The sequence below is a fragment of the Physeter macrocephalus genome, chromosome 12 (genome assembly GCF_002837175.3).
Source record: "Physeter macrocephalus isolate SW-GA chromosome 12, ASM283717v5, whole genome shotgun sequence".
Classification (NCBI taxonomy): Eukaryota; Metazoa; Chordata; class Mammalia; order Artiodactyla; family Physeteridae; genus Physeter; species Physeter macrocephalus.
In genome coordinates, this window is record NC_041225.1 from 36294316 (window position 1) to 36312933 (window position 18618).

General features: G+C 37.9%; 1 protein-coding gene across 1 annotated transcript in view; it reads right to left on the reverse strand.

Moving 5' to 3' along the window:
• NBAS (NBAS subunit of NRZ tethering complex) overlaps positions 1-18618 on the reverse strand; it is a 357350-nt gene that overhangs the window by 146836 nt on the left and 191896 nt on the right. Inside the window, exons 33-35 of the mRNA XM_024119119.3 lie at positions 16008-16121; positions 13709-13866; positions 12843-12932 (exon numbers count right to left, since the gene is read on the reverse strand). Coding sequence (XP_023974887.1) covers positions 12843-12932; positions 13709-13866; positions 16008-16121 — 362 coding nt within the window. The remainder of the gene's footprint in view (positions 1-12842; positions 12933-13708; positions 13867-16007; positions 16122-18618) is intronic.

An 18618-nucleotide genomic window follows, 5' to 3' on the forward strand; every position in this document is an offset into this window, starting at 1 on the left:
TGTACAACACACTGGACTGTAAAGACTTAGTGCCTAAATAAACAAGTAAGTAAAATAGCCCACATGTGTTTAACTTCAAGGAACAAAAACTAGAGCAGAATGCACCCTTTCTATTGATAGGCAAAACCAAGAGGGAACCCAGGGAGGCTACGCCTTACATTCTCAGTTCTTTCTCTCAATGTCAGCAATTAGGAAGGTTAAGGACCCTCTCCTCTGTGTGTGGGGGGGGTTGGGGGATGGGGTTAGGGAGACCGAATGAAAGACTGAAGCTTATTATCAACACTACTGAAAAGACAGGGTAGAAAGACTGACATAGGAAAAAACATAATTCTCCCTACAGGAGCAATCTTAATGATAGCTGTCACGTCTTGAAAGCTTGCTATGTGCCAGGGCTTTACGAAGTTGCCTTATGTGTATGCTGGGCGTAAAAACTGCAAGGGAACTCAAAAAACAAAAATAGTTTTAATGGTAGCATTACTGTAAGTCCTTCCTTAACTTCTTTACTATTTGAGAAGATGGCAAGAGGCTCACTTCTCCTCTTTAGTAGCACAGACAGCTGGCTCATCACGTCTGACTTATCAGAAGAAAAGCAAGCTGATTCCAGCTCCTGCACTCTGGAGGCCCCTCTTTTCTAACACGGTCACGACCCCAGCCAAGGAGCTTCCGCTGTTACAGGGCAGTGTAGGTGGTGCCTCCAACTCCCATCCTGCGTCGCGGCGGCAGAGCCTCTTTCCGCCGGACGGCTCGTCAGTGTGCATGTCACCCTCCAGGTTCATCTAGGCTACTGAAAGCTTTGGATTCCTGTACGTTCTGCTTCAGTCTGCTTCTAAGCTGCTGCCTCCAGTAAAACTCTGCACTGAGTAGAACTAGTACTGTATACATATGTCCCTCTCTGAGTAACACTGCCAAAAATAGTTCCTTGCCAGAAATAAGTCTCGGAAGGAATCCGCAGTAACTAGACATTCTCTTTCTCCCCTTCCCTCTCTATATACATGCATATATATACACAGAGAGGTACAAATATAAATATGTGTCTATATAGGTTAATATATGTAAAATATAGTAAGCATCTCAATTTATGTTATATTTTTTAATTACTTAGAAAGCTACACCTGGGGAAAAAAACAGAAACCAATCAGAATTCATTCACCTACTCGGCAAATACTCACCGAGTGACCCCGATTTGATGTTATACTCTATCATACTAGGCAATAAGGTGACAAAAACAAGAAAGGCAGAGTCTCTGCCCCTCAAGGAGCTCAGAAACTAGAAAGAGAGGCAGAGACATAGACAAACCACTGCAGAATAATATCAGCTTCTATAACAGAGGTACACAAAAAGTACTACGGGAGCATAAAGAGAGGTCATACGTCCTCTGCCTAGAGGCACAATCAGAGAAAGCTTCACAGAGAAAGCACTATTTCAGCAGGAAAGAATTTAAGGCTTCCAAAGAAGAAATGGTGATGATTCCAGGTAGACTTTTGTAAATAAAAGGCATGAAACAGCAGGGCAAATGGAAGGAAATTTAAGTTGATTTCATGCAGGTGTAGAAAAGGGCACACAAAGACGAAGGGCAGGGCATATGAGGGTGAAAGGCAGGCGCAGGCAAGACCAGCAAGAGACCTACTGACCGCAGCAAAGCACCTCCACCATCGCCTGGACAGACGGGACACCACTGAAAGGCTTTAAACACAGGGAATAACGTAATTAGATTTGTGTTTTAGAAATATTATTCCAGGAACAGGAATCCAGTTAGGAGACTGATGCGTTAGTCCAAGAAATTAAGGCAGTGATGCTGGGAATAGATGAAGTTTCCATAAGGTATATTTGCATCTGAATGCATATATTAAGTTTAAATGTTTTTATTTCTATTTCTTCTAAAGGTGAAAAGAGCCTGAGGTGAGTCAGATAAGCAGAGAAATTCAAGGATTCTGAATCCAGACATCTAAAAAAAGAAAGTAGATGGCCATCAAGCTGGGTCTTAGTGAAAGGTTGGGAGGAAAAAAAAAAAACATGGGGGAAGAAAACGATCTGTTAAACAGGGTTAGATGCAATCAAGGTAAAAACGAGCAATGCAAGTTGTCCAGGAACATAGGACCAGGTTCACAAAAAGTAATAAGGGAGATCTAGACACATTATTTACCGAGAGTACCGTCTAAGACTCTTGTTTATAATATATGAGAATCATAATGGCTACCGTTTATCAAATGTTAACTATGCGCCAGGTACTGAGCAAGGTGCTTCAATGGTCATTCCTAAACTTACAATAGCACTGCTGAGTGGGTACTGGAATACCATTTGAGACAAAAGTAAACTGCAGACCCATCAAGTGGCATACGCCGCCCATAGACGACTGGCCGGCGGTGTCGCCTCTCTTCTCAACCAGGTCTGGCTCTCCACACGTGTGGTCCACTTGATTCCTGCAGGGGTTTCACCCACTGGCAATATGTTACAGACAAGCAAGCCTATTTATTTAAGTTAATTTATTCTTCTGCATTATAAAACTACCACGATCTGATAAAGGTGGTTTGAAAAATTTAAAAGAATAGGGAAAAAAGACAATATTTATTCACAATCCCATGATGCACAGACAATACTGCCAGCATGTCTTCTCCGTTCCTGTCCTTAATCCAGGCATAGGGATCTTTCTTTAAAAATCTTTTCATTCAAGTATAAGATATATTTTTAAATGCATACATTTAAGAGTACAGCTTGATAAGTTTTAACACACCCATGTAACCAGCACCGAGGCTAAGAAACAGCACACCAGCAGTAACCCAGATACACCCCCTCTTGTGCTCACTTCCAGCCACCATCACTGCCAAGATAAACACGTTCCTGACTTCCAGCAGCATAAGTTAAATCTGCCTATTTTTATACTTTATATGAATGGAATCATGTACTCTTTCGTGTCTGAATTCTTTCATGCAACATAAATACATTCATACTCTTGTGAGTAGTTGAAGATTGTCCAACTCATTGTTAGTGTAACACTTTGCTAATGTAACACTACTGCTTTGTGTGAATAAATCAGAACTTATTTATCCTTCCTTCTATTGATGAGCAGTTGGGTACTCTCTAATTTGGACCTAACAGCAACAGTGCTGCCCTGAACATGCTAGTAATTATCTTTTGGTGAACGTTTGCGTTTCTGGGTATATACCTAGTAGTGGAACTGCTATAGAGTGTGCAAATGTCCAAACTTAGTAAACAGTGCCAAACACTTTCTAAAATGATTATACCAATTCATACTCTAACCAGCAATTATAAGAGTTCTGGTTGTACCACATCCATGCCAACACATGGTATCCCATGTCTTTTTCATTTTAGCAGTTCTAGTGAGTATACGATAGGACTTCTTTACGGTTTTAATTTGCATCTCTCCATGACTAATGAACTTGGATACTTTTTCCTGTATTTATTGGCCATCTGAATGTCCTCCTTTGTGAAGTGCCTGTTCAAGTCTTCTGCCCATTCTTCTGTTGGTTGTCTTTCTTATGCATTTGCAGGAGTTTTTTATATATTCTGGATACATAGCCCTTATTAGATATATGAATTATGAATATCTTCCATTATTCTGCAGATTATTTTTTCATTGCCTTAACAGTGTCTCGATTAAAAGAAGTTTTTAAACTTCTAAATTAGTCCAATTTATCAGTTTTTTAACTTTATAATTAGTATTTTTTGCAAGAAGTCTTTTCCTACTCCAAGGCTGCAGTGAAGTTTTTCTATATCTTCCTTGAAATGTGGTATTTTTGCTGTCAGTAAAATCCTGTTAAGACAGTGTACTTTGCACTCATAGCATTACATGCATACTTTTAATGCACATATCATAATATACTGACATTATGATTTTTCTGTCTGTCTTCTCACCTAGACAGTAGGTTTTTCAAGGGCAGAGACCATGTTTATTCACTACTAAATGCTCAGGGTATGTGAAAATTCCTAATCTATTGTTTGTATCTGCAGACATGAATAAGAAGTCTGATTTTACTTACTGTACTATTTATATGTTTGAAGAAACATTTTCTAAACCCTAATATGTATGCCTACAGTAGCTAAATGTTATTCAAATAAGATTTCATGTCACATTTTCAATTCTGGTTCATCTTCAGAATCTTCTTAATTGAGAGGGCATACTGAATGATTTGAATGTTATCAACTAATCCAAGTATAGAACTAAAAATATAAACATGGTAAGAAATATGGCACTTAAGCAGGATACAACTTTGTTCAGAGGAAAATCAAATCAATTGAAAAATATCAAAAAATACAGGCTATAAAACAATTATTCCATTTCATAAAATAAACCTAAAATTTACTCTCTTCATATGGATTGGCTAACTCAAGACAGAAAGTTTTAAACATGGAAACTGAAAAGTTTGTTTCAGAAGATAAATGAAATTCCAATGCACAGAAATGTACATGATAAAAGGATTTTCTGTGAGAGATTCCTCCCTTATAAGAATTACAAAAGAGAAAGTAAAATAAAAGGCTCATCTAGACTGCAGAAGAAGCATTTAATTTGGGGGCAGTCTACCAAGATTACAGTGTAACCAGAGGCATTAACGAGGAAAACAGTTTTCTTTCAACTCCATGTAACAGGGAAAAAGCAAAAAGCGGTTAGGCAAAACTTACTCCTGAAATGATTACTACTGGCGGTTTTTATATTCATACTTGCACACTGCTAATTAATTTAGTGTATAACAGCAGAAACAGATTAATCCCCCAAACCAAGTCAACAACTCCCAGCATAAAATTTAACATGAAATCTCATTAATGTCAGTGTTACACAGCTCAAAGGTTAACTTCCTAAGCACTAATAATATTTTTCAAGTCCTACATAGACAACATAACCAAACAGGTTCACAAGAACAAGGACAGTTCCATACATCAAGCGTGGCTTACAGAAACAATTCTTGTTGATCAATTACTATAGTAATCTATTTAGGAGCTGCTCTCTCTGGTATCTGGTAATTTGAGGGTTAATTTCTGAGAAACCTGTTTGCCAACTGAGAACTGAGCTGGTGGTACCCATAACCTAGGTTAGGATCACAAACAGAGCTCAAACTGAGCTCAGCCACTACCCTCTCTCCTCCAACATATCTGTAAACAATCCAAAGTACTTCCCCTGCACCTAACACTTACTTATAGCAAATTTCATCCTGAATTCGAAATACTAAGAATGCAACCCTTACTACTGGTGATACTACTTCTGCAACTACTTATGAGAAGAAGCAGTAGAAAAATACCCCGTGTTGTGAATCACTCTAAAGTCTGACTCTGCTTCAGTTCATCTGCTAAGTAACAGGCCAGGCTACAATTTAGACATTCTCATCTGTGGGAGTCATAGCCCCCTATACATTTCTAATGAAAGCTATAACTGCTTTCACCAGAAAACTAATGCACATGCATGTGTACATACATGAACACACAAAGTCACAGACACATACTAACACAACAAATTTGACACACTATTTCAGGGACTTTACGGATTGAACCCTTTTTGAATCTTCCAGCATTCTTGGATCCAGATTAAGAGAACTGTAGTTAGGAAAAATAGAGGTACATGGAGTATATTTTTATTTTCTTTTTCCATGATCAATTTTTTAATCAGCACTTCCACAAAGTTATGGAGGACAGACCACAAGAAACAGGAAACTGTCTCTCTCAGGAGCCCATTTCTCCCATTTCATCCCAGGGCAATACTAGCATGAATGTGCAAAGATGTGTACATAAAACGCTCAGTGCAGTTTAGTCCAAAATAGAGGAAAACTGGGCACAATCCGAAAGTTGAAAAGCAAAGGAAAAGATAACTAAATCATGGTACGTACATATCCAGTGACCACTGTTACACCATGACATAAATGGTCTACATGCAATGACAAGGGCAGATGTCCATGACACATATCATTATATGAAAAAAAAGCAAGCTTCAAAATAATATATGCAGTACAAATCCACTTTAGTTTAAAGAATAAAATAATAGTCCTCCAGGAGACAGAGGAGAGCTATACAGAAAATCTATCTATGCTCAGAAAAAGTCTGGAAAGATATATGTAAACTTTAAAATGTTTACCTCTAAGCAGTGGGATACATAGAATGGGGAGAGAGAAAGAACTGAGTGAGAAGAAAGAGAACTTACATATCAATGTATTATTGATTATTTTTATATTTTAAAAAAATCAGAAAGACCAAAGTTACCACAAATATACATGTACGTCTTACCAAAAATTAACAAATGTCAGTATTTTTTTCATAAGTGTTTCACATATCTTCTATTTTTCCTTTCAAGAAATAAAGTATGCCAGATTATATTGATTATCTGAACTCCTTTATTATCTGAATTCCTAACAATCCCTATAAGCGGATTGTTAAAATAGAAGCCTGTACTATATTTGTAATTAAAGAAAACATTACACATTCCAGTCAAGATGGAGTCATGAATTATGTTGCAATATGTTCACCATGCTCCAAAATACTGAGAATACTAGAAAGAAGAGGCAAAAGACACTCAACTTTATAGAGTTCAACGTTTGGGGGCTCAAAATTCAGATGCTGGCAATGGCTGCCAGGTCCCCCTTCTCAGAGAAAAACTGGGAATTAAAAGGATTCCCTGTAAGAGGGAGAACTTCATCCAGGCTCACTGCCTGTGGTTATGTATTTATATTTACTTCATGAAGCTGTGGGCCGATGGAGGCAGAGAACTAGAATCAGAGCCCAAAGGAACTGGGCCAAACCATCACTGGTTCCATGTCTGTATTTCTCACATCCTCACTAGTAGAGGGGGAGGGAGTCCCAAGTGCAAAGCTACTCTAGGATATGGTTCTGGACTGAAGCACCAAGGGATTAGATAGGAGGAAACCACAAAACTACAGAATCCTTAAGGAGGGTCTAGGGAAATAAAGATTAAACTGAATGAGGACTTCCCTGGCGGTCCAGTGGTTAAGACTCTATGATTCCACTGCAGGGGGGACACGGGTTCGATCTCTGGTCAGGGAACTAAGATCTCACATGCCACACGCACTGCATGGCCAAAAAAAAAAAAAAATTAAACTGAATGGGAGGGCTCAAAACAAGCTTGCAAGCCAAAATTTCAAAACATCTGGAAAAATGAAAATTACTGAGGCAATAATTTTAACAAAAATCCACTTCAGATGAAATCATTTGAAACTTCATAATATTAATGTGTGTCTTTGTGCAATATAAGATTGAAAATCCTTTAAGAAGGAACAAGATATCACATAAAAGAAAAAACAAATATGATCCTATCAAGTCCATTTTTGTTTATGATATGAGGTAAAGCTCTAATTCACCTTTCTGTATGTGGATATTCCTCAAGCCTATACTTCGATCTCATACAAAAAGTGGTTCATTATTACTTATTTATCAATAAATATAAAAGCTAAAACTATAAAACTCTTAGGAAAAAAGCACAGGAGTAAATCTTCACAACCTTAAGTTAGGCACAGATTTCTTAGATACAACACCAAAAGCACAAGCAATAAAAGAAAATGTTAATAAACTGGACTTCAGCAATATTAAAAGCTTTTGCACTTCAAAAGTCACCGTTAAGAAAGTCAAAAGTCACCGTTAAAGTAAAAAGTCAAATCACACACTGAGAGAAAAATATTTTCAAATCACACATCCAACAGCTTGTATCCAAGAGTTTAAAAACAACAGCAAAAACTCTTACGACTTAGTAAGGAGATGACAGATAACACAGTTAAAAAATGGGGGATATAGTTATAGCCATTTGACCAAAGAAGGTATAGAAATGGCCAATAAGCACATGAAAATATGTTCATTATCATTAGTTATTTGGAAACACATACCAAAATGATAATGAGATACCACACACACCTATAAGGATTGTTTTAAGCAGAAAGCCAGTCAAGAATGTTAGCAAGGATATGAAGAAACTGGAACCTTAATACTTCCTGGTGCAGCCACTTTGGAAAACAATTGGGCAATTTCTTCCAATATTTAACACATATACACCATACAATCCTTCAGATCCACTCCCAGATACCTACATGAGAAATCAAAACATATTTCCGTACAAAGACTTGTATACCAATGTTCACAGCAGCATTATTCATGATAGCTAAGGAGTGCAAACAACTTAAACGTCCATCAGCTGGTGAAGGGGAAAAGAAAGGGTTATCCGTGGTACTGAAATACAACTGTCATTTGCTTGCTTTTATTTCAGTATTTCTCAATAATCCATTTATAAATTATAAATTATAATCCATTTATAAAATAGCTGTATGCTTAGCCCATGCCTCAATTCTAAACATTAATTAGTCCAGTTGTATAAATCTGTAGCCACTTAAAATGTTCATAACAAGAATTCCCACAGTGAAAATGATTTTTTAATGGGAACCTTGTATATTAACCATTTCCAACTCTAATTAGATTTATGTGGGGAAAACACTTTTGGCTACGTGATATGACTAATACTAACTATACAAAATGTTAATACACTCTAAGTGGTGGAACACTGTTACGTCTAAAAAAAACATAACAACCAACATTAATAAGAAACTAGAAATCTTTGATTTGGTAGTTATTCACAAATTATGCATTTAGTTCTATTTCAAAACAAATATCTTGTTCACCGGGAAAGCAGCCAATATCTTAGAACTTGTATGCTCCACCTGTACTAATGCAAATGCAACAGAACAGCACTTAACATCTTTTCTTTGCTTGGATACTTAAGTAAAAATCATTATTTTCACAACTGAGTAATGAAAATCTTGGGCATTAAGCAGATTACATATACAGTCAGCTCTCATTTTTGAGTTACAATTTAATGTGGTTATTACATCTACTGTTAATGTGTAACACACGGCATCTTATGGCTAAGCACTGCATTTTAATCTAATAATACTAGCTATAATATTCGGAAATGTGCTTCATGAATCAAAGCCATCATCATGTGTTCACTGAGGGCTTGGATTAGCACTTCATGAGACCTAGATCTATTACAGCTTGTTGGAAGAGGAAAAAGGAAGACCGGAAAGCTTTTAAGGAGCTAAAAAACAAAAAACAAAAAAAAGACAAAAACAGACAATCATTTCGGAAGAATTCCTCTTCCTCGCTAAATGGATCCTGTGGAGGACTGCTGGCGGTCTCCTACGTTTACTGCAGAAATGCTAATGGAGCAGTATGTTCCCACTCTTGGTGGCACAGCAGGCTCTACTCCAAAGAGGCTACCAAGGGGCCGGGCTGACGCTTTCTAATTCATCAGAGAAGCAGAAAATAGGAAACCCAAAAGCCACAAAAGGCTTTTCATGGATTCTAAAAAGAACGATGGGGATTCAGAATAAGCTTATGGAGCTGAACTCAGCAAAAACATGGTGCAATTCTCTACTAAACAGAGAAGTGATACTCCCCTTACAGTGGCCGAAATACAACAGGACCTCAATAGCAACCAGAACACACACGTATGAGTTAAACTGGAAATTCCCTATATTTTTAGGCTAAAATCTACTTTCTAATTCATTTTTACCACACGCTAATCTTTTTGCAGTGGGAGTTTCCAAATTAGCTTTATTCGACATTTACTAGGCAGTCACTCTGTGACAAGCACTCTATGGAGAGAGTACAAAGGTAAATGACATACTTCCAGTTGCCATACTTCCAGCTGTGTGTACCAAACCGCGGCACACACGTGCTGATACAATGATGTGAGATGCTTGGGGGATATGGCAGAGGGAGCAATGGGGACTCAAGGAAAGCTTGATAAAGAAAACGACAGCTTAGATGGGATCAAGAGGGCAGGAAGATGACAAGAGCACAAGACAAGAAGGGCAGGACAGGCAAAGAGAACCCTAAATAACACCAAAGCTGTGAGAGAGCCTACTCAGAGAATGGGGTAACTTCAGCGTGACTGGAACACAGCACGTGCTTGGAAGGCCTGAAAAGAGAGGAGGCTGTGGAGACAGTGGGTGATATGGCTGAACAAGTGGGGAAGGATCAGAGGTTCAAAAGGTACAAAAATGGGGATAAAGATCTCATGAAAAGCAGGTCTTCCATTGGACCTTGAAAAATAGTAACATTTGCCAACTCCCCAATATAAGAACTGTTTTGAATCCCATGGAGAAAACACCATAGAATTTAATGTGCTTTCCTATCCAGTAAGAGAAAACCGAACAGAAACTAATCAATACAACAAGTCAAAACACGCCAGAGGACAAAATACACCTACACCACTCCAGGCCCCTGGAAAATGCTATGACTTCAGTTCAAAGAGAGTGTAACAACAGTAACCAAAAAAAGTCCGCTATCTGCAGTGTTGACTGCAGAACACAATCCTCCTCTGAATATCTCACCTTCTAGAACTGTGATGTCCAATCTGGTACCCAGTAGCCTTGTGTGGCTAGTAAAATTAACTTAAATAAAATCAAACAAAATTTAAAATTTGGTTCCTTAGTTGCACTACCTTTATTCCACGTACTCAATAGCTACATGTGACTAGTGGCTACCGCACTGGACGGTGGAGATACAGAATATTTCCCTCACTGTAGAACATCCTATTGGTCAGTGCTCTCCTGGAGTCACCACTACAGGAGGAATAGGAGAAAAACCCTTAAGGGCCAAAAATCACATTACAAACTTCTTTGAGATCCTGAGATCACTTAGCACTGAACTGGGGATACACATGTGTATTCAATAAATGTTTGTCAAACTGAATTTTAGTATAAAAGAAAGAATTATGGAAATGAAGTAATTGCACATATTCCACTGTAGGCAAAGCTAACTATTCCTTAACTCTATTAACAGATTCCACACTTGAAGCTTTCTACCAGAGTTCTAAAAGTAACTACACAGTACACAACTACAGATGAGTTCGGCAAGATGAATACAGCCAATTTATAAAGAAGATGTGGTGTACACACACACACACACACACACACACACACACACACACTGGATACTACTCAGTCATAAAAAGGAATGGAATTCTGCCATTTGCAACAACATGGATGGACTTGGAGGGCATTATGCTAAATGAAATAAGTCAGAGAAGGACAAATACTGCATGATATCACTTATATGTGGAATCTAAAAAATACAACGAACTAATAAATATAACAAAAAGGAAACAGACTCACAGGCATAGAGAAAAAACTAGTGGTTATGAGTGAGGAGAGAGCAGGGGGAGGGGAATATAGAGGTAATGGATTAAGAGGTACTAACTATTAGGTATAAAATAAATAAGCTACAAAGATATATTGTATAGCACTGGGAGTATAGCCAATATTTAATAATAACTATAAATAGAGTATAACCTTTAAAAATTGTGAATCACTATTTTTTGCCTTATATTACATAATATTGTACATCAACTATATCTCAAAAAAAATTTAAGAATTAAAAATAAAATCAATGTATGGAAATATAAGGCAAACAAACAAACAAAAAACACATAAAAACAAAAAAAAGGAGATTCGGTGTAGCTCACTTATCACAACAGATGTCTTCCAAAATAGTTACTAGAAAAATGAATGACATTTTACACTTTGAAAGTGAAGCTTACCATTTAGAGGAATCCTGTGGAAACCAATCTATAAAGAGGATTATCACCTCTAAATTTATCTAGTTAGAATATCAGAAATAGCTACTGTCTTTGACCTAAAAAAGTGCCAATTCTATGTTGCTACAGATAGTCATAAAAAGTTAAATTCCATGGAGCAAAGGCTGACCAACAAGAGGGAGGTCTCAGTGAGTACACGCTTCCTCCTTCCTCTCCCAGGATGAACTCTCCTGAGACTCATACATACTTCATGGGTCCAGACAAATTTTATTCATAAGAATTTCAATGAGGAAAGGGAAAAGCGATTACAATTCAATAGAAAATGGACAAGAGAACTGAATAGGAACCTCACTAAAGAGGACCTCTCCTGAGATAAGTCCATCTCATTAGCAGTCAGGAAAATACAAATCAAAATCACAAAAAGATATCACTAAACACTTAAGAGAATTGGTAAAATTTAGAAAACCACCTACGCCAAGGTGCTGGATTGGAGCAGATGGTAATCCCAGACATTGCTGTTGAGAGCGCAATGGGCAAAACCCCTTCAGAAAATTATTTGGGATTATCGACTGAGGTTGAACGTACACATTTATCTAACAACGCAGACTTCCAGGGCTAGGTAGGTCCATGCCAGAGAGAAACGTCTGCACACGTGCACTAGAAACACGTACAGAAGGGTGACGCAGTATTATTTTTAGTAACCAGAACTGAAAACAAACCAATGTCAGTCAACATTAGAAAGGATAAACTGGAATCTATGCATACAGTAATAAATTTCTATACAGCAGTAACAATGAGTGAACTACAACACATATAATAGCATGGACAGATCTCACAAACATCAGGTTGAGCCTAACTATTTCCATAAAGTACAAAAATGGGTAAAATTAAACTATCACACTGGGAGGGGTGTGATAGGTTTTAAAGTTGTTTTAAAACAAGAACAAAACACACATGGATCTAGTTATTGGGATGAGTCAGGATCTCTGGAAGGAGAGAGAAGGGTTAGAAGGGCGTGAGGGGACCTGTGGAAGGTCTGTCATGAGCTACTTCTTCATCTGTGTGATGGTTTCATGGATGTTTTCTTTATGATACTTTATGATACTTGGACATCTTTGTTTTGTGTAGTTTTCTATATGTTATATTTCACACAAAAAGAACGTTTAAAAGAAGAGTCTTCGCTCTCTCTCTCTCTCTCTCTCACACACACACACACACACACACACACACACAGGGTAAGGCGACTGTTTCATTCCTCTCACAACCACCTTTCAAACTCCTCCCTCTCACCCTGACTCACCTCTTGTAGCACTTTACTCATCAATGGCGACACACTGATACTCTCTCCTACTTCTGGATGGATTTGGAAATTCACTCTCTGATAAAGAATCTGAAAAAAGAACAACTGTTTTTAAATTTGCCTCATTTTACAATGTAGGCTTGAAATTTAAAAAGTACTCTTTTGAAGAAAAAAAACCCAAAACACTATTTCCTAATGACGACTCTGTCGTAACAGGCTTACTGTGGGACTTCATGAACACCTTCACAAGGATGCAACCACAGTTTCAGGATCAGAATCAAGTGTGAAAAACCTGATATACAATGTAATAAACGACCATGAGATGAAAATGTGACTTCCAGAATCTCTTCACATATTTAACAGTACTTAACAGTACTGTATTTCCAAACCAGAGCCCCATCCTCCCTGACACAGATTTAGCCCGTGGATTTTAGGAAATTCAGCTTCTCTCTAACCAAAGCCCATATCCTGCCATTTCCAAAGGACTTCTAAGGGGATGGTGCCATCACTGGTTTTAATTCATATGGTTTCAAGTATATTGTACAGGACCACTTCTTATATATTTTATTCTTGACAGCACTAACTTTCCCCATTATATTCAATAATTTATTTCCTAACATACTTTCTTTTTTTCTCATACCTGTACCCTTTCTTCTTTACTGAAAAAATAAAATAATAAAGCCAACAACACTAATTTATATCCTAATATCTTCAAATCCCTTTTCATATAAGTGACAGACTATTTTTTTTCCCATAAATTAAAATTTTCATAGTGCTGAAAAGAAAGAGCACAAATCCCAAGTCCACAGCTCAACAAAATATACTTCATACAGTTCAGGAGCACTTACTTGATGGGGAACACTTACTTCTGTCTTCAGAGAGCTGCTGGCAGCCAAAAGAAGTTCAATGCTGCCAGGGGGGCAATGTGTCAAAGCAAAAGCCACGAGCTCTTGACGAGTGGCCAAGTCCTGGTAACCTTCTGATTGTCCTAACTGGCTACAAACATCCCAACTTTTAGAATAACCTGGAAAAAGGGCCAGAAAAAACAAACTGATTTTCACTAGAGGAAAAAATCTTTAATCTAACATGAGAAGCGGCTTTCTGCTTAGGTCTTATGTTACCAAAGCAAAGTCAGTCATTAGGTGCATATTATTATATAAGCAGAAGCACATAAGGACCTGAAACTAGACAAGAAAGATTAGGTGAGTTTATTGTCTAGAAAGTTCAGTGCTGCTCCAGACAGATTCTTCTGATAAACTATGTTAAATTTTAGATTACCTCACAATGCTACAAATAACCTACTGAGCTTTGATGCTGAGTAAAAGACTGGGTATCTGAATTCAGAAAGACTTGAGGGTATGGCCCAAGCACTTGTGTGAGCCTGAGAAAGTTCCAAGTATCACACATCCTTCACCACTAAAAAACAATAATAATCATAATTCCTCCTTCACTGGGCTGTTAGAAGAACTGAACAATCTTTATTTAAAAACAACCTGTATTTAAAAGCTGTATTTATACACTGCAAAGCCTAGATAAAGAGAAATTATTATAGAGAGCTACACAGAATCATTCACTTTATAAAGACAGAGATCCAAGGACAGTGCCAAAAATACAGTCAGCCCCTGAAACCAGCAGAGTTTTATCCTATGCAAGCTTACACTGTGAATTCTTAAAATGCACTCTTATTCTTATTTGAAGGCATTCCAGTTAGAAAGCAGGTCTTTTTTCTAAACATACAGAGTCAAAATTAGTCAAAATTACAGGTACCATCCTTATAGGAATAAAATTATTACAAAGCTCTCCAAGTAAGCGGTAATAAATTAAGACAACAATGATTATCCAGAATACCATAATTTTTCTGAACTTAATGTTGCAAAATCGCTAGGTCAATATTACAGAACACAGTTCTTTCATGAAAACAGTTTTCTAACGCTGAGGTTATAAAGTGTTGAGATTCTTCCCAGAGTTTTCAACATTTTCATGGACGTATTGCCAGACTCTCTCCTTGAACTCTCTCCTTGACTCTCAGAGGCCTTTATTGAGGCTTCTCTGAGCCCTCTTCTCAAGGAGGCCTATACCTTGGCCCAGTCCTTGCTGAACCTGTATAACCCAGTTTTATCAAGAATCCTGCCAAGTCAGTTCAGAGAGAATCTCTCACCCTTGGTATGTGATAACCCGGGCCTGCCACCGGCAAGAATCCTGTTAAGTCGGTTTAGTACCAACCCCCCTACTCTTGATGTCTCTTCGCTGTCATTTGTCACCCACTGTTGACCCCTCAACCTGCTCCTCAGTGGTAAATTCCCAGCTGCCTTTTCTGTATTTGGAGTTGAGCCTGTTCTCCCTCCCCCACTACAAAATTCATGGATAAAGTCTTCCTTACCATTTGTAGCAAGTGTCAGAATATTTTTTTCCTTTAACAGTATACATACAGAAAGTATACATATCATCAGTGCACAGCTCCAGGAGTTACCATGAAGTGAAGCACTGCATTTATAACCACTCACTAGGAATGCACAGACAAGGGGTAAACGACTGTGCTTGAGTTTTCACACAGTCAGACACAGCTACAAAGAGCAGATCATTTAGCACAGAGCCTGTAATAAGACAACATCACTCCCTACCCCTCTGGGGAATGTATTCTTTAATAGAGAAATTATTCCACAATATAACCTGCTTATCCTCCAGAGACCTGAGTTATAATTTCAATATGGAAAATTTTAGGGTTGCAAACTACTTCCCAATTACTCAACATTAATTTGAAAAGCATCATGTTATCTCTTAAAAAAAATTAAAGGATAGAAATACTGACAATTTAGTCACAAATTATAGATACTTCAAATTTTTTAAATTTTCTTTTATATGACGAATACATAAAAAGGCATTAAAATATTTGAAAATTGTTATTAAAATTATGAGCCTGTTTTTAATACGGAATGGAAAGCAACCATATCTCAGATAAAATATAACCCTTGAGCCCATCAAAGTATGTATATTAATATACAAGCACGTGGAATACATACTTATCGGTACTCACAAAACATTTCTCAAGGCTTACAAACACAATGTGGTCGGCTTACCGATTAGGCTAACTGATTTCAAAACAGACCTCTTCCATTATTCACCACGTCAACAGGACATGAGCAAAGTGTTTAGTATCTACTTCACCTGTGGCCATCAGCTCCTGACAATGCACATTGGCAGCTTTGTAGTCATGGAAACGAAGTGCTTGCTCTACTAGAAGGATTAGAACCTGTCCACGCCTTTCTTCTGGGTCTTCACCTGTAAACACACGCAAATGACTTACTGATTTGGGCAGTATCAATTGATAGAGGAGCTCCTTAACACTATCTTTCTAATTAATTCCAAAATAAAAAACAGAGATTAGACTGCTTTTTATAAGATTATAGGAGAAAAGATCATGGCCACTTAGACCTTCCAATCTATTTATTAATCATGGAATTCTCTCTCAGTCTCCTAAGTGATCAATGATTAATATCAGCCTCAGACTGAAAGTAAATTGGTACAACCACTACGGAGAACAGTGTGGAGGTTCCTTAAAAAACCATATGATCCAGCAATCCCACTCCTGGGCATATATCCAGAGAAAACCCTAATCTGAAAGGATACATGCACCCCATTGTTCACTGCAGCACTATTTACAATAGCCAGGACATGGAAGCAACCTAAATGTCCATCAGCAGAGGAGTGGATAAAGAAGATGTGGTACACATATACAATGGAATATTACTCAGCCATAATAAAGAATGAAATAATGCCATTTGCAGCAACATGGATGGACCTGGAGATTATCATACTTAGCGAAGTCAGACACAGAAAAACAAATATCATATGATATCACTCATATGTGGAATCTAATTTTTAAAAAAAGGAAACAAAAGAACTTATTTACAAAACAGAAACAGACTTACAGATATCAAAAACAAACTTATGGTTACCAAAGGGGAAACATGGTAAGGGAGGGATAAATCAGAAGCCTGGGATAAACACAAACACACCACTATATATAAGATAGATAACCAACAAGGACCTACTGTATAGCACAAGGAACTCTACTCAATATTCTGTGACAACCTATAAGAGAAAGGAATCTGAAAAAGAATGAATATATGTACACGCATAACTCAATCACTTTGCTGCTCACGCGAAACTACCACAACACTGTAAATCAACTATACCCTAATAATACGTATATATGTATGTATGTATGTATGTATTCACCCCCAGACCAGCCATTCCAATCTAAGTGGCTAGAGGAAAAGTTTTCCTCCCAATAGGGAATTCAAATATTTTTCCTATTTATTAAAAAATTTTACCCTTTGAATGTTCTAAATATAATTCATAAATGACAAATAAAAGGGGAAAAAACTTAAGCACAAAGTAAAACGGACTTAAATTTTATACTTTCATTGTGATAAAGCTAATCTGTATATCAGGCAATCTGAGCTGGTGGTTAAAAGGAAAAACATAAGCAAAAATAGGCTTGAAAAGAATGATGCCTAGAAAAATCCTACAAACAAAACAAAATTCTCAGGGAGAGCAGCCAGGAGTATAGCCAGACTAGAAATCTATTAAAGAAAATGATCCAGATGTTTAGTCTGAAGAAAATACTAATGGTGGCCTGACAAAGGCTTGAGTATATGAAATATAATTTAAACTTTGTCCACAAATTGTTTGATACTCCCTTCTAAAGATGGAGCTCAATGCTTCTCCCCTTGAGTGGGGGCTGACTAGTGATTTACTTCTAACAAACAGAACATGCTGTAAACGACAGTGTGTGACTTCCAAGACTGGTCATAAAAAGCATTATGGAATCCGCCCTGCTCTCTCGTAGATCAACTGCTCTAGGAGAAACCCAGGCACTGTCACGTTAAAAGGACACTCAGGAAGCCCTATGGAGAGCTCCGCGGGGCAAGGAGCTGAGGCCTCGCACCACCGGCCAGGGAGCAATGGAGGCCTTTTCCAACAGCCATGGAAGCCAGCTCAGGAGCAGATGACCCAGGCCCTGTCAACTTAACTATTGCCCTTGAACTAGGGAGGGCCTGTGTGACTGCTTCTGTGAACGAGACACAATGGAAATGAAGCTACGCAAATTCCAAAGCTAAATTATAGACAAATGACATGAAGTTTTGCTGGTTTCTGTTGGGATGCTGACTCTGGGATCCCTCAGCCACGTAAGAAATCTGGGTGGTCTGAGAACACCATAAGGAGAAACCACACAGAGAAGAGAAAGCCATGGCTACTCCGTTCCCCAGCTTTTAAAAAAACCTTCTCAGCCCAGATGCCAGACATGTGAATAAAGCAGGCTTTGAGATGAGCCCATCCCTAGCTGCCATATCTGACTGCAATTTCATAAAAGACCCTGAACTGCCCAGTCAACCACCAGAACTGGGAGAGATAAAAAGACGTGACTGTTGTTATTTTAAGCTACTAAGTTTGGGGGTGGTTTGTAAAGCAGCAATAAATAACCATAACATTCTATAAGCTTCAGATACATGTCACCTGCCTGTGATCCCTTTCTTAATACCACTCCACCCCCAGCAAAATATTAGAATTGCCTTTCTTCAAGTTCTATAACATTTGTTTACAGAAGCCATGGGCTACCATCACACCCCACGATGCAGCATAATTCACTGCTTCTGCAGACCTCTAAGATTCTAAATCCCCAGAGGGCAGCAGGTGTGTAACAGAACCCTGTATCCAAAGTACCTGACAAAGTGATATTACTTCAGCTCTCTGAGGCCTCTATTTCCCCATC